Source organism: Cydia splendana, chromosome 5 (assembly GCF_910591565.1).
Source record: "Cydia splendana chromosome 5, ilCydSple1.2, whole genome shotgun sequence".
In the NCBI taxonomy this organism is placed as follows: Eukaryota; Metazoa; Arthropoda; class Insecta; order Lepidoptera; family Tortricidae; genus Cydia; species Cydia splendana.
Window position 1 is genome coordinate 16,854,183 of NC_085964.1, and position 22,382 is coordinate 16,876,564.

At 37.9% G+C, this 22,382-nt stretch overlaps 1 protein-coding gene across 3 annotated transcripts; it reads right to left on the reverse strand.

Annotated features, from left to right (window-relative positions):
* Positions 1-902: 902 nt before the first annotated feature.
* LOC134790930 (protein PALS2) lies at positions 903-21,198 on the reverse strand. 3 transcript variants are annotated; one of them, XM_063761943.1, is made up of 12 exons: positions 21,042-21,198; positions 15,146-15,243; positions 12,430-12,579; positions 11,827-12,024; positions 10,130-10,360; positions 9,202-9,300; positions 8,037-8,195; positions 7,542-7,752; positions 6,902-7,072; positions 6,080-6,225; positions 2,699-2,773; positions 903-2,217 (listed from the first exon to the last, which is right to left on the reverse strand). In XM_063761943.1, the coding sequence occupies exons 1-12, from the start codon at positions 21,118-21,120 to the stop codon at positions 2,041-2,043; spliced, it is 1,794 nt and encodes a 597-aa protein (XP_063618013.1). In that variant the 5' UTR covers positions 21,121-21,198; the 3' UTR covers positions 903-2,040. The 3 variants fall into 3 exon arrangements, with proteins under 3 accessions (XP_063618013.1, XP_063618014.1, XP_063618015.1); XM_063761944.1 differs by lacking the exon at positions 2,699-2,773; XM_063761945.1 differs by lacking the exons at positions 15,146-15,243; positions 21,042-21,198 and adding an exon at positions 12,825-12,855.
* Between the last annotated feature and the right edge of the window lie 1,184 nt (positions 21,199-22,382).

Below are 22,382 nucleotides of genomic sequence, written 5' to 3' on the forward strand. Positions count from 1 at the left end.
CGAGATTTCATCCTTAAAATATAACTCTACATACAACCTGTGATGTAGGTATGACTTAACCTAATACAAATTCATTTTATACTATTCTAATTTCATTCTAAAAAGCATAATTCGATTAAATAAAAAGAGTAAATAATCAATATAAAAGCAAAAGTATAAAACTTGCCTAGTTTCCATTATACCCTTCAAGTACCACCGTGCCTAAATACTTTTATAAATCGTTAAGGTATAAGGAGAACTGGCGGATTAAAGCGGAAAGACCTGTGCCCTGTTTATCAAAAGCTTGTAACTTGTAATACAAGTGGTCCCTTTCTAACAAAAGCTGTCAAAAAGGGACTTCCACTTGTATTACAAGTTACAAGCTTTTGATAAACAGGGCACTGGTATGTAAATTTATAAACCTATTTAGCCCGATTGGCAAGCCATCTTTCATAATTACGATTACAACATAATATTTAAGCCATTTTGAGTGTTTGACTAAACCCCCATTAATTATACTAGGTACGGTTATTACGTCGCATTGATGGTGTATACGACATGTATTTTATCATCCTTGAAGTTTCGAAGACGAACATTCTCGTAATTAATCAGACAGCTTGCATTATTGGGCTGTTAGTCGGGGTCGTTAAAGAAACCAGAAGATGTGTGCTGTATGGTAAGTGAATAAGCGACCCATTTAAATAATGTGCCAGGCGATGGCAATTTGACTTTTATCTATAACACTATTTATGGGAAAGTACTATCGAAAATTCATTGATTGTATAAGATTAGTACCAAGTCTAAGTAAAAATAGTGCCCAAGTTTGAAAGCTGAAGTAGACGGCGCTGTACGGCGCCAGATATATGTTTTGTGGTGTTTTATGTATTACAAGTTACAAGCTTTTGATAAACAGGGCACTGGTATGTAAATTTATAAACCTATTTAGCCCGATTGGCAAGCCATCTTTCATAATTACGATTACAACATAATATTTAAGCCATTTTGAGTGTTTGACTAAACCCCCATTAATTATACTAGGTACGGTTATTACGTCGCATTGATGGTGTATACGACATGTATTTTATCATCCTTGAAGTTTCGAAGACGAACATTCTCGTAATTAATCAGACAGCTTGCATTATTGGGCTGTTAGTCGGTGTCGTTAAAGAAACCAGAAGATGTGTGCTTTATGGTAAGTGAATAAGCGACCCATTTAAATAATGTGCCAGGCGATGGCAATTTGACTTTTATCTATAACACTATTTATGGGAAAGTACTATCAAAAATTCATTGATTGTATAAGATTAGTACCAAGTCTAAGTAAAAATAGTGCCCCAAGTTTGAAAGCTGAAGTAGACGGCGCTGTACGGCGCCAGATATATGTTTTGTGGTGACCGAATTGTCAAACCGGCCGCGCGGCCGGCGAAATTGACAAGCGCCGTGAAAAGTAGTACAAATTTTTCTAGACTTTATACGATCAATGAATCTTTGGTACTATTGACATAAACATCAAGTTATTCTAACAGGCGACGTCAAATGTTTACCTTTTGCACCTTTCTTTGTAATAATAATAAGCTAATAAGGCGAAAAATGTAAACATTATCTTTGACGAACACAGCGAAGTGTCACCCTTGTTAGTATATCCAGCTGACGGGCCCCACTGGTGGTCGGTAGAGAGCGTGTGCAGCGCGTCCACGATGCGCGAGTACGTGGTGTCGTTGTTGTGATTGGTGATGACCAGGTCTATGTACTTCTCGTTCTGGCGCTGTATCCGCTCTCTTCTAACGTTTGCTGAACAGTAAGGTCTAGCGGACACATCGTGTTCGATCGTACAGCGGAGTGTGTTAGTATATCCAGCTGACGGGCACCCGCTGGTGGTCGGTGGAGAGCGTGTGCAGCGCGTCCATGATGCTCGAGTACGTGGTGTCGTTCTTGTGATTGGTGATGATGATGACCAGGTCGATGTACTTCTCGTTCTGGCGCTGTATCCGCTCTCTTCTAACGTTTGCTGAACAGTAAGGTCTAACGTACACTTCGTGTTCGATCGGACAGCGAAGTGTGTTAGTATATCCAGCTGACGGGCACCCACTGGTGGTCGGTGGAGAGCGTGTGTAGCGCGTCCATGATGCGCGAGTACGTGGTGTCGTTGTTGTGATTGGTGATCACGAGATCTATATACTTCTCGTTCTGGCGCTGTATCCGGGCGCTCTCTTCTAGCGTTTGCTTCATGTCTTCTTCCTGTTTCACACGCAAGGGTTTTATTTAGGAGGAATATATAAAAGAGGTAAAAAGGGTTAGTGACGTATTAATATCAGTTTATTTTGTTAAAATATAATGTATGTTATTGTTTTAAGTGTGATACGAAATAACCATACATAATATGAGATACAAACATTTTGATTTACTTCATTACGTAATTTCTATCTATCGTGCACACGAATACAACATCAACATTCAAAAATTTGATAGTATTACAATCTTGCATTTCAAGCATACTATTTCTACTTAATTTGTAATTTTGTAGGTTATAGGTTAGTAGTTAATGTATTATGTAAATTATGTATGTGTATTCGGGTAATTCCGAATGTCGAAAATTGCCGGATAATTCCGAAAAGGGACTCTAATTGTATTGTGATGCAATTTTGGGTGTTTTCATCTGATTTTCGGAATTATACCTGAATATACCCTAAGCAAATATCTTTGAAAAAAAAAAACTTACCTCGTATAGCGAAGCGAGGGACTCTAGCGTGCGCGCGCGGCGCGAGCTAAAGCGAATGGAGCTCTGCCGGTCGAACTAGACATGCGCACAACACGGAATAATATATCAAACATGAGCACTGGCATGCTAACTGCTAACACACAGCTATACAAACGTTCTTGAGCCGTAGATTATTGTAGACACTTTTTGTTTTATTATTTTAACCTTTTGAACGCCAAACGGCGCATCCAATTGCCGTGCCACTGACGCCACGGGGGTAAAATTTAGTTTTGGAATCAATAATGCCAACCTAAAAGTGGGGTGTTTTTCAGTAGATTTTCATCAAAAAAACCGGCCAAGTGCGAGTCGGACTCGCGTTCCAAGGGTTCCGTATATTACACAATTTTTAACAATCAGTGCCGGATTAAGATATTTTGATGCCCTAAGCATTTCTAGGTGCCCCCTCTCCCTAGGGTCATCAAGATTACATTGATTTTTTGGTAAATTGAGAGAAGTTCATTGCCGCATTACAGCTGAGAATGGAAATCAGTCACATCATTTTATCACGAAAATTGACAGTGCCGCAGCAGTAATGTTGCAACAGAGTACCTAATGCTGTTGCAGTCGCCACCCGAATGTCACCTTTATCATAGCGTAGAAAGTAATAGAAACGCGAGCGAAGCGAGCGCGGGAATTTTTCGATATAAAAACGCAATATGATAGACAGTTGTACATTTTTACTTTTAGTATGGAAATCAGTCACATCATTTTATCACGGAAGTTGACAGTACTGCAGCAGTAACGTTGCAACAGAGTAATGTTGCTGCAGTCGCCACCCGAATGTCACCTTTATCATATATCCTTATAAAGTAATTGAAAACGCGAGCGAAGCGAGCGCGAAATTTTTTCGATATAAAAACGCAATTTTAGTTTTAGTCCCAACCAGGCGCGAATCCAGGATTTCATACAGAGAAGGGATGGGACAGTTTTCTATCAGCCTAGCTTCACATAGGGCTCGATATTTAAGGGTCTCAGCGAGGTTGTTTTCATGCATAAAATATGCAAGAAAGCAGAGAGCTTGGAATTGAATTGGCGAAGTGTGAGAAAGGCAGTAGGCCCAGCTGCGAAAGAGGAAAGCTTGGATTTGGATCCACGCCCAAGTGTAATTAAGGCAGAAGATCAACTTTGCCGTAAGGCAGAAGGCCTCGCATAAGACCTAACGCCGAACCGCAAAAGAGTGGGTTGAAATCGAATCTATGCATGTAATCACGACTCTTCTACTGCTACCGATTGTTTCCCAAAGAATTACGCGCCATTATTTTTGCAAATTAGCTTTTGGACAGCTAAAAAAATCGTGTGGTAAAAACGATGTGTCTGTCCCTAATTTTAAAATTTGTTCACCTTTTTCAACCTGGCATTTTGGTGCCCTCCCTGTGGTGCCGTAAGCACGTGCTTGTTTTGCTTATTGGTTACAAAGTCTTTATTAATTCAACCATTAAAGTCGACGAGTACAAAAAACTTTAAGCTAGCTCTCAATTTAACATTTTTTTTAAACATTATTTTTAATTTGACCTTACAATTACTCGTAAGTAGGTAAGACCGTTAAATATTTAAAATGATTATCTTATCAGAAAATTATCACCAATTACTCTAAGAAAACTACTACTCTAAGTAATCCGGCACTGTTAACAATGTATTTTTTATGTGAAACGTGAGTGAAATCTCTTTAAAAAATCCGTAGGGGTCGGATTAAAAACTGTAATTAAGTCCGACTCACGCTTGACTGTACATTTCTAATAGGTTTTCCTGTCATCTATAGGTATAGACCTATTTTATGTATTTTTTTCAAAATTTTAGACCTAGTAGTTTCGGAGATAAGGGGGGGGGGGGGGGGAATGGTCATTTTTTGCCTATTTTCTTGAATAACTTCTAAACTGTTGATTCGAAAATTATAAAATAAAATTATTTGAAATCCTTACAATAAGCTCTTTCATTTGATATGTAACATGATATAGTTTGAAAAAAAATTTTTTTCATTTTTTCATTTACCCCCCAAAAGTGGCCCCCATGTTTAAAATTCATTTGTTTACGTTACATGTCCGTATTCGGGTCACAAACTTACATATGTGTACCAAATTTCAACTTGATTGGTCCAGTAGTTCCGGAGAAAATCGGCTGTGACAGACGGACAGACAGACAGACAGACAGACAGACAGACAGACAGACAGACGCACGAGTGATCCTATAAGGGTTCCGTTTTTTCCCTTTTGAGGTACGGAACCCTAAAAACGACCGACGTCAAATGCCGTCTTTGGCGTCGTTGTCACGATTTTGCGTTGACGTCAATTGCCGTCTGTGGCGTTCAAAAGGTTTAATAGGTACTTTTTTTAGATGAATTGACATTCTGACTGGCAATAATACGTTTGTGTAACTGCATAGGGATAGGTATTCAACTTATAACTGAAATCTAGAAACTAGGGGAACTTAAACTTAAAACCTTTTCACGTAATGTTCATACGGCTATATTTAATTAACCAGTTATTTGCGGTATATAGCCGCACTAAACTATCGTCAGCAGCAAAAACAATTGACAGCAATGAAAACGCGTCATTTTCTATGAACTTTTCCTTACAATGTAACACGTTCTAATAGCTGTTAAGTGTAAATAGAAACTATAATAAACATTACATAAAAGGTTAATACTATGAACTTGCATTCTGGAAATATATGAATGAATTAAATCTATCAGTACGAGTACTGTTCCATTTTTTGGAGTCAGGCATAGGGGATCTATTATCTAAAATAAATACGATAATCTACATATTCTACATCACAGTCATCACATAACGTTTCGATTATGGAATTTAAAGGGTTTTAAAATCTAAGTTCATCACATTTAGCTTAAAGCTTGGGCACAATGAACATAGTTGGCATAATAGCACACTAACATACATACTCGTAGCATTGATACAAAGATCGTTTTTTTTTAGAATGAACAACTTTTTTTAGTCAGAGTACGATGAAAATTTCCCAATCGGTCCTATGGTTAGCCATAATATAGTTTTAATTTTTTTATTTTCTACGAATATAGAAAAGTATTTTTTTCTTAAAAATATTCTGAACTGTTGTCATAAAAAGTTTCATAACAAAAAAAAGGATGCCAAGCGTTTGCGTTCAGATTACACTTATGATTCATAACTTATGAACAGACATCGTAAATTTTATAGCATTTTTGGTGCAGCGGATTGGTGTTAACGGAATTCGTATAGATAATTCCGTTAACACCACTCCGCTGCTCCAAAATTGCTATAAAATGTACGATGTCTGCTTATGAAACAAGGCATTTAGTTGATCTTTGTATCAAGAATAAAATAAAGAATATTCGATAGGGATAAGAGATACCGTCAGATTGCGGTTGGAGGCGAAGGTGAGGTTCCGGAGCTGCTCGATGCCAGGCGCGGCCACCAGCACCACGTAGGGCAGGAACTCGCTGCTGTTGTGCAGCAGCTTCAGCGACGCCGGCGCGCAGTCCAGGATGCACATCTTGCCTGTCATCCAATATAGGGTCAATAGAGGTGTAGTGCATAATTGTTTTCCGTCGTATTTTCACGGAAACGCACGAACGTGTCTTGCTATTTCAGTCAGTCTGGGTACAAAAAGTACCGAGGTTGACTGAAGTAGCATTACAAATACGAACGTTTCATGTAACCGTTACAAGTTTAAATTGGCAACATTGCTGTGTGACAGATAGTGTTTGATGATGTGAAGGCTTTTGCAAAGTGTTACCATTTTAGACAGATTCTGGACTTCAGATGGCATACGGTTCTACAGAGTTCATGTTGCGGAAAGTCCTCGTAAACTTCTACACATTTTCACAAGAAATAAATAAAGTTCTTTGAAATTCTCAGAATTTTTTAAACTTTCCGTCAAAACGTCTGTAGGAGTAATTCGATGGGTTACGAATCAAATCTCACAGACTCGACATTATATCAGCAAAGAGCCTCTAAACTATATTCTAAATTTAGAAATTAAAGGTAGTGTTTTGACTGGCAAATACATTGAGTAGTTTGTCACAAAAACTGACAGGTTAAAGAAAATAACAAGAAGAAAAGGACAGATAGAAGAGAAAAGTTAAAAGTGGATGTAAAACGTTTCAATGAAAATATATGAATGAAACATTCCACTTAATAACCTTTCAAATTTATATTAACCGATATAACTCACCCTCTTTGATGACGGCCCGGATAGAATCCAAATGGGTCCCGTAAAGATGCCCATTATGCTCTCCATACTCGAGGAAACGACCCGCGTGCGCGTCTCGCTCCATCTCCTCGCGCGACACAAACCAGTATGACGTGCCGTTCTCTTCTAGCGGTCGGGGAGGCCGGGAAGTATCTGGAAATTGGAAATGTGTAAGGTAAGCCCTCCTTTTTGGCTTTGATTTTAATGGCTATGTTATTTTTTAGGGTAAGTCAAATGGACCACAGTGAATAGGGTATTATACTGTTATTCAAATAAATTATTTTACACCATGCATGAAATAAAGCACCAGATAATTATTAGAATAACACAGATAAGAGTAATTTTTAAACACAAGTTCTATTTAATAAATCGGATAGAAATATAAAAAGTAGGTGAGTTGACCGTGACGTCACGATGTAATGTTTATCAATCATCATAGTTACGTGGTACAACGGCTCCAAAGCGGTCGGGATGTTCGTGGAGCATGCGATTCTTGAGCGTGCGCCGGCCCACGCCGTGCGTGCCCACTAGTGCTAACACCCGCCGTAGGAACGGCGGAGTACGCGCTACTTCTACATACAGCACCAACACGGTGCCTATATCATCATACTCAGACACTTACGTGGTACAACGGCTCCAAAGCGGTCGGGATGTTCGTGGAGCATGCGATTCTTGAGCGTGCGCCGGCCCACGCCGTGCGTGCCCACTAGCGCTAACACCCGCCGTAGGAACGGCGGAGTCCGCGCTACTTCTTCATACAGCGCTAATTCCGCGCCTTCCAGCTGTACGCTTGAGCGGGACTCGTATACGAACTTTTTCTTCTTTTTAGATATCTGCGAAGTAAATCAAATTAAGAAACTTGGAGTCGGTGTCGACTTGGACGGGCTAAACGGAGACGAAAACGCATATCTTGATTGGTATTTTAGTCTTTGAGTTGAATAGAGTAAGAAGACAATACATATTGGAATGACTTAACACAGTTTTTAGGGAGTGAAATTACGAATGTATTCATAGGAATCAGATTTGAGAAAAATTTGAGGAAACAAATAAGAAGATATATACCTATTAGCTATCATTACCATAAGTTGTATGTTTAAACATTACATAATGTACATACCCTAGCTCCACATATGCTAATTTTATGAACGAAGTCCGCTTCAGGCGGCACATACGCTTTTCTTCTTTCCTCCAATTCCGGAGAGGGTATTAGACCTACTACATCAGGGTTTTCTACATGACTCGCTTGCCACCAGTTGGGGTCTTTTCTGTCTGACACCTGGAATAATGTAATTAATGTCAATGCAATTTAACGATAATGAAACATGATTTTTTTGATTGGGCGTGAATGATTTGTACAGTTAGCAGCAGAAGTTGCTAAGCGGGCGAAGTGTTCGAAAGCTAAGCGGCGATATGTTCAAAATTACCTTGACACGCTCTTATTCTGTTAATAATAACGTCGCGTCAAGATCATTTTGAACACCTCGCCCGCATAGCAAATTCTGCTGCTGACTGTACTGATATGACGACGTAAAATTTACACATCGTATCACAAAAATTTCGGAAATTTCTCAAACAAGGGGTCATCCATTAATTACGTCACACGTTTAGGGGGAGGGAGGGGGTCAAGAAAATGTGACATATTGTGACATGGGGGAGGGGGGAGACACAAACTTTGTGACGTCACTTTAACTTCATCAGTAACCGAAATTTTTTTTTAAATTATTTTATTCGCTGTACATTTAAATAACAAGTTTTTAAAACGATAATCGTTTTTATTCTTTTAATTTTCTTTCCTAAGCAGTTTTGGGTTATAAAATTACTAATATTTATATCGTCAAAAATATTTTGATAAAATATTAATAATACTTAGGTACTTACTTAATTCGATTTGGCGATTTCGTAGAAAAAATGTGACGTCACACTAGGGGGAGGGGTTTGCCAAATGTGACCAAATGTGACAAGGGGGGGGGGGGGGTCAAAAAACCTAGAAATTCGTGTGACGTAATTAATGGATGACCCCCAAGTAAAATTTCCATTTCAAAAATGAAAATGTCCTTTTATTATTCCTTGTGAAATTCTTCAGAAACTTTCGAAAACTTTTGCAACTTTATGAAAATTTTCCATAATTTGCACAACTGAAAGTGTTAAAAAAAATATACAAATTGATTATTAATTATTATCAAAGAACCATGTTTCTTGTTAGTAGGTAGGCAAATGAGACCTATGAGAATCAAAATCTCTCTTGGGTTAAAATCTACACAGCTGAATTAATTTTTACTTACTTGTAAAATATCACACTTTTTGAATTCCAGTCCAATTTCTTTACATGGTAATAGCGTGTCCTCCTTCGGATTATAGTCAAACAGAGCTCTCATGTAGCACTGCAATAGAAACATATAAATTAAAAACAGAGGTTACAAATAGTAATAATATTGTATACAGCATTTTTAAGGTTTGCAGCAAGGACCGTGGAGGCACTCGGCGCCAGGTAATATCAACTACTTTTTTAAATTGTTTAAAAGTTATAAATAAGAATTTTCGAGTATGTGTCACTAATGCTCCAATTTAAAGGTTTAAGCGCTGGTGGCCTAGCGGTAAGAGCGTGTAACTTTCAATCCGGAGGACGCGGGTTCAAACCCCGGCTCGTACCAATGAGTTTTTCGGAACTTAAGTACGAAATATCATCTGATATTTACCAGTCGCATTTCGTTGAAGGAAAACATCGTGAGGAAACCTGACTAATCTCAATAAGGCCTAGTTTACCCTCAGGGTTGGAAGGTCAGATGGCAGTCGCTTTCGTAAAAAGTAATGCCTACGCCAATTCTTGGCATTAGTTGCCAAGCGGACCCCAGGCTCCCATGAGCCGTGGCAAAATGCCGGGACAACGCGAGGAAGATGATGATGATGCTCCAATTTTAAGGTTTGACTTAGCTCAGCCGCATTTGATGGGTCTATGTTCCTTTTTTATACCACATTGATGGCAAGCAAGCAGCCCGCCTGATGAAGCGGTTATTGCAGCCTACGGACACCTGCAACCCCAGAGGTGTCATATACGCAATACAGCTCCCAAATTTTACTTTATTCAGTAAGGGACATCATTTAAATAGGGAATGCGCCGTGGTTAACCGTGCGCACAGACCGTAGCAACAGGAACTAATTAGATAATTACTAACTCAATTAACATAGTCACTCCTTAATTGATTTACTCACACTAAGCTTATTCGTTAACTGGGAACTTTTCTCCTTAAGGTTAGGCCCCACTTTTAAGGTGACTCTATCATTAGGCTTGGACACTGCCTCTTTTAGCTGCTCTTCAGTATCTACTTGTACTCCGTCTACTTCTAGCAGGACGTCTCCTATGGAGAGTAAGGCTTGCTTGGCTGCGGCACTGCCGGCTAATATTCTAGCTACTATGAGTTGGCCATGCTCATCTGTTGTGACCTGAAAGAAAAATTAAAGTGTTTAGAATCAAACACTACATTGAAAAAGTAAAAGGAAGTTGAGCTAATCTTGCTTTTGGTTTGGACTCTTTAAAATTAATTTAGTAGTTAGACTTAACTGTCCTCATGAGAACCATTAGTAAATGAAGTTTAAATTCAATCAATTAAACTTGCATAATGTTCCAACATGACTCATACAAAATTAATGTAACATCGTAACATAATTCTAAACAGCATGCAATTCACGTGCAAAAATGTGATGATCTTACTGGAATTATTACTGATTAGAATGTAAACAATGAATCATTTTCACATATGGTGAAAACATTTGATGAAACTTAAGTAAATGAGTATGTATTTACTTTTTTCGATACAATTGAATAGCTATTCACAATGACGCTCATTGTTTGAGTTTTGAATATTTAGCTCAAGGTTCATATAGATAACAAAAGACTATTGAAATGAGTGATTGTCTTTTTTCTCATAGCTTTTTTAGAAAGTATGTTGCATGCATGAATTAATAGAAAATAAATTATTTTTTGAAGAAACTTACAAAAAACTAATAATGTAAGAAAGCATATTAACACCTTTACTGCAACAATTGGATATTAGAAGTTAAACATACTTGTATGGGGTCTAAACAGCCCCATACGACAGTGAACATGTTATTGAATTCAATTTTTTTTATGGTATGAAATACTTCCAATTAGTTCCAATTTGAATAAATAATATTTGGTAGAAAAACCCCATTCTTAAGGTGTAGTAAAATAGGCTTGAATTTCTATTACCAAACTCATAAGAACAATGCTGTAAGAACAATATAACTACAGTGTAAACTCTATATAGCAACACTCAAGGGACCAGACACTTTTTGGCGTTATAGTTTTTGTTAAATAGAGAGTAATTCATATTAAAATTAAAGTAAACCAACTAGAGGCAAAAATGTTGACATTATAGGGAGTGAAACGTTATATAGAGTGACGTTATATGGAGTTTCCACTGTATATCATACCCTCATAAGGTCCAAAGTGCATTACAATGTCCACTCCATTTCAATCTAAATGGAACCCTTCATAAACCAAATAAAGAATCATATTTTTGTTTCATTGGTTTCCCAAACAAACGAAATTTACCCCAATTTACTATACAACAAGGTTAAAATTAAAAATAGGAATATTTTGTATGGTGAGCCTTGTAAGGATAAGACAGTGATAGTCAAAACAGATCTAAACCCTATAAGTTGCAATATACAGATTATTTGGACAAAATATGAGTCACAGATGTAGTGCATAATTGTTTTCCATTGTATTTTCTCAGAAACATTCATATTTGTCACGCTAGATCAGACTTTTTGTACCAAGACTGACTGAAATAGCAAGACACGTTCATAAGTTTCCATGAAAATACGATGGAAAATAATGATGTAGTAGTTAGTACATACTAATAACTGAATATTCTTTAACATACCGTTAACCCTAAAGGTTGTCCAGGCACTTTCCTAAGGCCTACAACTTTGACTGTCTCCACAGGCATGTCTCCGTTCTCCTCCGGGCTAGTTTCCACACCTTCTGCAGTGTCTTTGTCCTGTTTAGCAGGTGGCTCTTCAATGCCAGATCCTCTTTGAAGCCACAAGGCACCTATTGCATCATGAGCATCTATTAAAGCCTGAAAATATAAATTAAAAGTAAAATAATCAAAAAGTTCCACTGTTTCATCAGGTACAAAATTAAATGTAGGGCTTTAGCAGTACAAGGATCAAAAATATGACGTAAACCGGTTTGGAGAAAGTACATAACAGTACTTGCTCCTAAACAGTAGGCAAATTGATTTTTATCACAGAACTTAAACTTGGGACAGTTTTAACGATTTTAGTGATTAAAAGTATCTATACCGCTGAATAACGCTCTCAATCATATAACTAGCAGTCAGTAAAATCACATAAGAGTAAATTAAATGAACGTAACAAGTACGCTTAGCTATTTTATCAACACTTCATGATACAGTAGGCGAGCCGAAATAGCACCAAGGTAATAAAATATTGTTTGGAAGTGATTCTGCATCTAAACATACCTTAAAATGTATTCTGGATAGCAATATAGCGAGTTCCGCTTGCTCAATAGTTCTGATGTTGGTGCCACGATACTCGCTCAGCAACCGTATTATGTTTACGTTATCCAACGATACGGGTTTTACGACCAGGTCCTCCTCTGATTCGATGGGCTGCAATAATAAAATAACACTAACACTTCATATAAATCTAACAAGATTCACAATGGAACTTCCAAAACAACAATCTACGTAGGCGTGGCACTTGGTTTTAATGAATGAAAAGTAATTAAGTCATGTTGATTGATTACTTAATTACCAATATTACATAAAACTGTTGTTAATTAACTAATTTATAAGTCATAAGGAAAATATTCTGCAGTAAATCATGAGAAATCTGTTAGACGCGGAAAACATACCCGCCGTTTCACTACCCCACACAGTACACAACTGAATACAGATAAGATAAAATAGTATACGAGACTTGTCAGAAGAAATGTTGCCATGTTGCATTGCTTTAGGAATGGGCCTTTTCCGCTTTTTAGGGTTCCGTAGCCAAAAACGGAACCCTCAGATTTTTATCACATTTAAATCCTTCCTTTCCTTCGGAGTGGTCATTAACAGGCGTTCCCCTCTGTCGAAAATAGGCGGCCAATGGTCAACCACATGTCAACCACATGTATGGACTGACGAACAGGCGGGTTAATATACGAAATTCCTCGTGCTAGAATAAGTGTATTAATACTTTTTATACGTACAAGTAAAACAAAAAGCAACCTTACCTATTTCTGAAATAAAATACAAACCTTTAAACATTGACATAGATATCTAGGGACTGGCTTTACGGGCAATAATAATGAGGCATGCATGACCGGGGCCAGTACAGCGGTGTGACACCGCTACAACGCGATTGGTTGATGAGTTCGCATCACGCGCGCTATTGGTCGCAACTAGTTGCGTTAGAATCAAGTTAGAATGCACAATTGGCTATAATTCGTGAGTAACACCGCTGAACTAGTACCATTTTTAGTGCCCGAGGCCAGTCCATAGATATATACGTATTAATGATTCGGTCAAATTGTGTTTTTTGAAAAACTAATTATAGTCAGCCTTTTATGAATGTAGTATTATACCTTTGGGTATGGTGCTTTACACACGCTAGCGTCCTCTTCCCTCCCCCTGCCGCAACCCCCCCTTTTTGCATGAAATATGTCCCGGTTCACAGTTTTGTTAATTTAAAAAAAAAATCATGTTTTCAATTTTTTATGTTATGTCCCGGTTCACAGTTTTGTTAATTTTTAAAAAAAAATCATGTTTTCAATTTTTTTTTTAAATTGGGGAGGGAGGGAAGGGGACGCTAGCGTGTGTAAAGCACCATACCCAAAGGTATAATACTACATTCATAAAAGGCTGGCTATAATTTGTTTGTCTTCCCCATACATTAGAACACAACTTAACCGAATCATAACGTTAAGTTAACGTAAAGGCTTTAAACCCTTAAACGAGCAAGTCTTGTTTATATATATATATATATATATATATATATATATATATATACATTTCGGAGGTATGCACCTACTTTGATCAAATATAGGTATTATAACACATCTCTTATTTTAGTACTTCAATTAACCCTTTAAGTGCCGGTCAACCCGTTAATGGTCGGATCGAAAAGCAGTAAACTGGCGGCCCACCACTCACGGGTCGATGCGAAATCAGTAAACTGTCGGCCACCAGTGAGTGGTTAATGAGGCGTTGCCTTATTTAGAGGTAAACTTGGACTCATTTAAGTATAGTTACGCTCTTCTAGCGCCCAAAATTAGGTAGCGAGTTGGACAAGGATAGCATACCGTAAGAAACACGAATACACTTGGTATACAATTTATTAGTGAGGACCATTCATTCGGGAACGACCGCCTAGTCCGAGTTCAGTCTTGATTTTTAAAAGTTAGTATGTTAGATCCCTTTTAATGATATAAACTTAAAAATCAAAATCTTAATTTGATAATTAAATAGCAATCACCTCCAATCATCAATTTGTTTTATGGTGGTATTAATTTTTAACAAGGAAACTGGAAAACTGTCATTCCGAAGTTTGATTAGGTCTGGCCAAATGTATAAATAAACATTATAATAATTTAATTGTTATATTCAAATAGCGTAGGTATTTAACGCTGATTATAACGATATGTGATTTAATATAATTTCAAACATAGAAAAACTTAAATCGACGATTTGGTAAAATTCTTTTAATCTGCGCTGACCACCCATCGGGGCCCCGCCACGTGACTGCTTTTGCGCAAATTCGCGGCGCCACTTGACTACTATTCGCATTTTCGCTGGCTCCACAAGGGTTAAGACGTGTTCCTCCGATTAGATGCTGACTATATGTTTTTTTTTTTTTTTTTTAAATCCTTTTTTTTTTAAGGGGTTTTGTCACGCAGTGACAATGTCACCCCCGTAATGAGATCTAATAGTAATAATGATGTAGTAGTGAAGTATTACCTACACCACTACATCACATATAAGTATAGTTTGCACATCAACCTGGCCTCGTCTGATAGTGGCGATGCCAGGACGATGTTGCAACTACCTATGTTGGTAGATTTAATAAATGTCATGTCATTCCTCAGCGCCTCATTACGGACACATTCCATCAACACATGGTGAACATCTTCTATTTTATCGCACATTGGACTATATGTACAATATAAAATAAACAACCGAATTAGGTACTTACCTCACTTTTTCGCCCGAAATCCGGACTTTCAACGATACTTTTCAAGAATATTTCGTCATGGTTCGATAGGTCGTCCTCTGGTTTTGGCTTTTCTTTTTCTAAAAATGAAAAGGAATAGCACATTACTGTAAAGGCCAGGAAGTAGGGACTTGCCGAGTGTGATATAAAGGGCCGAATGAAGCAAGGGCATTTTATAGCCCTCTCCACACTCGTGCGCGAATCGCGGCGCGAAGCCCCGAACGCGAGTGTGGAGTCGATTTCGCAGATCTTCGCTTAGTCAGGCCGCGGGGGCTTGCCCGGGCGCCGTCTTTAGCAGTCACGCACACTACAACAAATATTATCGGTCCGACAGCTGACGGGGTCTCCGACATTGCTGAATTTATCGGAAGCGCCTTTCCGATATCGGATGGCGGAAGGTGCCTATGACAAAAACATCTGCAGGAGAATGCCATTGGCATTAAGTACGCCTTTTTTGCGTTATTTATCGTTTTTTTGGAATAATGATTTATTCAATGCATAAAAAAATACAGATAAACACATATATCTTACATTTTACTTCCTTCCGGCATCCGATATCGGATCGGACAATGTGAAAACGCTCTAACGTTGAACTTTCGGACCCGTGGTGTAGGTACGGAGATAAAACGAAAAAAATGGAATCATAATTTTCCTCACCCTCACATGTTATTTATTGCCTACAATGTACTCCAGACTAGACGACCGAGATTTACCTTCAACCCACGGTGGGGTAAATAGGATTCGGTAATTGAATAATAGAAAATATATGTACCTAAGTATATATATACATATATTTAAATATCATGTCCGTAGCAATAATCATACGGTAGGCTTTACATACGCGTTGCATTTTCCTCTATGGTCCTTTTTGGATTAAACGACCTGTTTAGATAGGTACCTATAGGCCACTAAAGCCTGTCTGTCTTTATGTCCACATGTAACCCTTCTTTACAATATCGCTTAATTACCCTCCATTAGGCCATGACATTAACGAACCTCGCAATAAAAATGACTCAATTAACATTTTCAGGTAGGAATTTTAAAATGAACCTTACGAGTACGGTATACAGTTCACAATCATTCTCAACTTCAGTAGAGACAAATCCTTTTTTTCAGGTTACAACTTTCACAGCAATACAAACAAACTCGTAAATTCGTGTCAAACATCATTAGCCGTGTCAGCATAATCACGGCTATTATACCTACTAATCGTTTAGGTACTGTAGCCTCAAGCCAACGGATAATAGTGAACTCCAGACAAGTATGGTTCCAATGGATTTTGAGGTTACATTTATTTTGGTTGTTCTGATGCGATGGGAATGCTAACCCAAGAAAACTTGCGTGTCCATCCTATAGGAGTATGTATGGGTTTACCTTTACGTTTACAATGGAGTTCTCACTATCTTCAAATGATTTTAGACTCTGATGTGAAGAGAAAAGGTTTCTTATTTTCGGAATGTTTGGGGTAGCGTGTAGCATGAATTTTGGGACGATCGCCGATAGTACGGTCTGTTATGATCCGTGGAATATTAAGAAGTAGCAAACCCTGGGAAAATTCCAATCTGGTCTTTGAATGTACGAGTTTACCTAGTTTACTTGACTTGTCTTGAAATGTGCTGTTTTCAGGCAAAAGGTGACACCATTGACGGTTGTAAAATGCAATAGGTATGAGTTTTTGTAAATAAGCTTTTTACAAATCACCCAATCTCATGAACAACCAACAATGTGGTACTTTTTGGATAAAAAATATCAACGCATGTTTTAGTCGTCTAAAATGCTACGTGTAAAAAGGAAATAAATTTAGACAGGTGTTAAAAGGCGTTAAAAAGAGAGAAAGGATGCATAACATAGTAAGAGTAGTAAACTGTCTTTTCGGTGACTTTTTATACAGGTTATTTGTATAAATAACCCCGGTTAAGCTCCATACATCAGCTCCGTAAATAAATCTTTAATTCAAAGCCTCTACCATCAGTTTTAACATTGACATAACGCTCACGTCTACGTAATTTACTTTCTGTACATCTCGCTTCCACTATTGCTCGCATATGCGAGTACGAGCGAGATGCATAGAAAGTAAGTTACTTAAACGTGAGCGTTATGTCAATGTCAAAACTGGTGGTAGCCGTACAAGAGTGTCAAGCGTGACGTAAATTGTTTTAACAAAGGAAAAGTAACACCACGGAAGAAGGAATGAGCGCTTCTTTGTTTTGTGAGAAATGTAGTTCGTTTTTTTACCATTAGAAAAAAGGTTAACAATCTTGACGTGTATTTTTATTGAAAAATAAGTCACGGAAATATGTAACAATTACTTATGAATCATAATCATATACGATTATTTACATTCTCTTGATTTCATAAGTAATAGTTACTGATTTATAAAAAGCGTTTTCAATTAAAAGACACGTCAAGATCGCGTAGTCTTTTTCTAATGCTGAAAAAACGAACTATAGCACACTTCATGCAGTTTAGTTTCTCATAATGTACAGTCACCTGCAATAATATGTTACTCTTCGAATGCCGCAAAAATATGTGACACGCACTTATGGCTCTACAAATAAGATCGTGTCAGATATTTTTGCGGCCTTCATTGTGTAACATATTATTGCAGGTGACTGTACCTATTGATTCCTATGTAAGTACAGTCGACGTCAATAGTAGATTGTTAACCAAGGGCTGAAAGGCACCCATTTCTGTCGAGGTAGTTTGGCGCTCGAACGCAGTGAGAGCGCCAATAGTCCGAGACGGAAATGGTGCCTTTCACCCGAGTTAAACACTCTACTTTTCATATCGAATGCGAGGAAGCCAAACAAGACAAGGCAATTTCGCAAAATCAGTAATTGAAGTACTTACCTAATAGACGGCCGTAGCATCATTTTTTTCCTTAGGACTTACTTGCAATCGGAGACTTTACATGTGTGAAGATTAGATTGCAATATTTACAAAAACACACATTTTTAACAAACTGCAGTAATTTTAAAATTATTTGTTCATTCATTATAATATGAAAATCAGCGGGATTGCCCCTTACTTTTTAATTTTATACTTTTTCGTTCTAAAAGCCGCAACAGACTACCGGACCGCACCGCGACCTTGGTGCGACGCACCACGTAATAACATAATAAAAGTATTTTAAATATTAAATAACAATTTAATTAATAATATAATATTTTTTATCTTGTACTTTATTTTATTTTCATGAATATAGTGCTAAATAACTTTAAAAACCAATTGAATATCGTACAAACGTTTAACTGTGGCTGTATAAGATTCTGCCTTTGCTCATTTACGCAAGTGTAAGGTTTAAAAAAATATTTTTGGTGTATTCCTTTTGGTTCCCGCCTTATGAAATCGAGTAAATAGAATTCAACGAAAGAAACCAAGAATAATTTGTTTTTAACAATTTACTTACATATTTTTTATAAAAAAAGGATCAACGTGGGATTAGTAAAATTAAACAATTACCAATTGTTCCAGGCGAGGAAATAAAGACACTATTTTTCCATTTTGTTTCCACCCAGTTGTTCGTGGGACGGGGACGCAGATGAGTACACCACTTTTCAAGGGGGTTCAAGAAAATAAAACGACTAAAAGTACATAAAATAACCCTTACACAAGAAAAATATTAGAGAGTAGCTGTGCCCGCGGCTCCGCCCGCGTGGAATTCTGTCTGTGTCAGTAAGCGGCTAATTTCTAATCCTAATTTCTCTCCCTCTCCCCTGGAGGCGGAACTTGAAGTAAAGTTGACAGATGGATATGCTAGAGGACAGTAGTCCAGATAAAATATTTTAGGTACCACTAAATAAAACTACACTCCAAAATCAATAGTTTTTTTCGCCCTTATTATAATTTTACACGTGATTTTAACGACAGAGTAGGTGTATATCGGACGATACAGTAAGGTATACGCACGCGAGCGAAAGCGAAGCGGCCTGCCTGGCTAGAGCGCCACTCACCGTGGTCTTCTTCAGACTCCTGAGGAAGACCGCGTGCCGTTTGTAACCTCAATGCGTTGCGAGACTTTCGCGAATGATTCGATTTTTTTCGGGAAGGCATGGAAATGTGTATAAAATGCGAGTCCCAAATCGTTTGACTCCGCAAACGACCAGTGCCGGATTAAGATATTTTGATGCCCTAAGCATTTCTAGACCATGGTGCCCCCTCTCCCTAGGGTCATGAAGATTACATTGAATTTTTTTGGTAAATTGAGTGACGTTCATTGCCGCATTACAGCTGAGAATGGAAATAAGTCACATCATTTTATCACGAAAATTGACAGTGCCGCGGCAGTAACTTTGCAACAGAGTACCTAATGCTGCTGTAGTCGCCATATCTTAGAATGTAATTAAAAACGAAAATTTTTCGATATAAAAACGCAATTTGATAGACAGTTGTACATTTTTACTTTTTAGTATGGAAATCAGTCACATAATTTTATCACGAAAATTGACAGTGCTGCAGCAGTAACGTAGCAACAGAGTAATGCTGCTGCAGTCGCCACCCGATTGTCACCTTTGTCATATCTTAGAAAGTAATTGAAAACGCGAACGAAGCGAGCGCGAAAATTTATCGATATAAAAAACGCAATTTGATAGACAGTTTTACATTTTTATTTTTAGTATGGAAATCAGACACATCATTTTATCACGAAAATTGACAGTGCTGCAGCAGTAACATTGCAACAAAATAATGCTGCTGCAGTCGTCACCCGAAAGTCACCTTTGTCATATCTTAGAAAGTAATTGAAAACGCGAGCGAAGCGAGCGCGAAAATTTATCGATATAAAAAACGCAATTTGATAGACAGTTTCACATTTTTACTTTTAGTATGGAAATCAGACACATCATTTTATCACGAAAATTGACAGTGCTGCAGCAGTAACATTGCAACAAAATAATGCTGCTGCAGTCGCTACCCGAATGTCACCTTTATCATATCTTAGAAAGTAATTGATGCGATCCGATAATCGACGATGGCGGAGAAATCCAAAATCCAAACCACCGTATACTATAATAGGTAATAGTTAGTAATCAATGAAATATGCCGCACGCCTGTTCTTATTTTAATTCTATGAATGTTAATATTATGAACTTTTCGGGGGGGGGGGGGGGGGGGGGGGTTTGAACCCCCAACCCCCCCCCCCCTGGCTACGCCCGTGCTTTTGCACCTTACTCCTTTGTAATAAGGCGAAAAATTTACCTAAATATATCTTTAACGTCGACTGTACTTAAAAGATTGGTCGGTTCTCGTACGTTTTGATTACTTTTGATGAACACTGCTACTGCGGCAGTGCAGCTAAGATTTTACTTTTCTCCATAGATCAGCACTTAATAAGATCTTAACCCCTTTTATTTTTACCCTCTCCTCTTCTTTTTACATCCGAAAATACATAACGGAGTCAAACTAGCCAGAGAGTAGAATGTTTCTTTAAAAGTTCATACCAAATATGTAAGTAAATTTTAAACAACTTTCAGAATTCTCTGGCTAGAAGCTCAGCTAATGGGATTACTGTAAATATATGTGTCTAGATTAAAATATAAGGCGAAGAAATTTATTTCTACGTAGGTAGTGCCTATCAAACATTTATATTTATGATCATGGCAAGATATATACATTGGTAGTAAAAGGAAGATTTATGGACAGTTAAGCTGTTTGTTATGTTTAGAACTCATGTATAAAAGGATAAATAAAATATTACCTATACATTTATAACTACACACACGCATTTGAGTTTGTCATAATGCCGGTAATAGGTACAAACGTTTTTACTGACCAAGAAATTTCGCGGAAAAGCAACACAACACTCCGCTTTGAGGTTATCCCGTAATTCGCAACAAAACGGCTCAATACAGCAGTGCAGAGGGTTTATTTTCCGGCTTACCTTCGTCCGGTGGTTTTCCAAGCGCGAAATCTTTAAATCCACGCCAGGTGGTGTACCTGCCGCTGCGTCGAACCATCATCACGAATCAGCGAGAGTAACTAGCGATAGCGAGCATCGCAGGATCGATGCGTACAGCGCGTCACGCGGCGCGGCGTCAGCTGAGCGGGCATGGCGTCACGGCGGCGCCCGCCCTGTCGCGCCTGCGCACCGCCCGCTTTCGCAACTTACACACTATCCGTCTACGAATAATGCTTCTGAAAGCGCGTTTGAAGAAGTTTTATAGCTCGTAAAAATCAGTACAGATACTCATACTAAATTGTATATACTTTTCATTTAACGTACCTACAACATACATATTTCTCAGATAAACAAGCATAGTAAAGAGTATGTATAGGTAGCTACGGCAGCTCTACGCGAACGAAGTGTTAAAAGTAACTTGAATTGAACAAGACTTATGCAAAGGAGTAGCACTTTTGGGAAGAGCTTGATACGTATATCTTTTTATTTTTGATTGTAACAAACTTGTCTTTTCAGCTAGTACAAACCCCAGCAAATGAACAAAATGCACTAACTCATTAGTTAGTGCCACACTTGTAAGTAGATACATACCTACTAGTATCTTGCTGATAAAAGCGCCTTTTTTGTAGATCATCAATCGTTTTTGGTAATCATTAATTAGTACTGATTTTAAGTCTTTATATCAATTACGTTATTCTTTAAGACCTGAAACGCTTCAACTGAAAATAAAGATCGACCTAGTCTCGCGCTACTTTATATTTAGGTACCTATCTAAACTCAACTGTCTTGCGTAATTGCTCGTTAGATGTTAATAATTCAACTAATCAAGACGATAACATTCAAAGTGAGATAGTTAGCAACACGCACAGATCACTCACCCACTCGAAGGAGCATTAGACGATATGTTGCTAGCGCTCTTTATGTTATTAACCGACTTCAATTTCATAGAAGGAGGAGGTTCTGTATTCGGCTGTGGCTATGTTTTTTTTTATTTTCTTTATTTTTTTTTATGTATGTTCATCGATTACTCCGAGACCCGTGGGCCGATTTGAGTAATTCTTTTTTTGTTCGAAAGAAGGTATTTCCAAGGTGGTCCCACATTAATCTAGTGCTGTTCTGATGATGGGATCCATGAGGAATTGAGGGAACTCCTCAATTTTTAAATGCACATGTATGGTGATTTGGGTGTTTTCTTAAGCAACTCGAGCATTTTCTCTCGAAAACCACCAATTTGATGAAGTGGACCTGATAATGATGATTGGTTTGATGATGATCATGTCGATTTCTTAAAATGTACGACATTCAGCGATTATTCCGAGACCC

Excerpts from the sequence above, each read along its gene's own strand:
- LOC134790930 (XM_063761943.1), bottom strand. The coding sequence starts at position 21,120 with ATGATGGTTCGACGCAGCGGCAGGTACACCACCTGGCGTGGATTTAAA. Across the intron at positions 8,196-9,201 it reads AAAAGTGTGATATTTTACAA|GTGTCAGACAGAAAAGACCC; the intron begins GTAAGTAAAAAT and ends ACATTATTCCAG. Across the intron at positions 6,226-6,901 it reads CCGGGCCGTCATCAAAGAGG|GCAAGATGTGCATCCTGGAC; the intron begins GTGAGTTATATC and ends ATTGGATGACAG.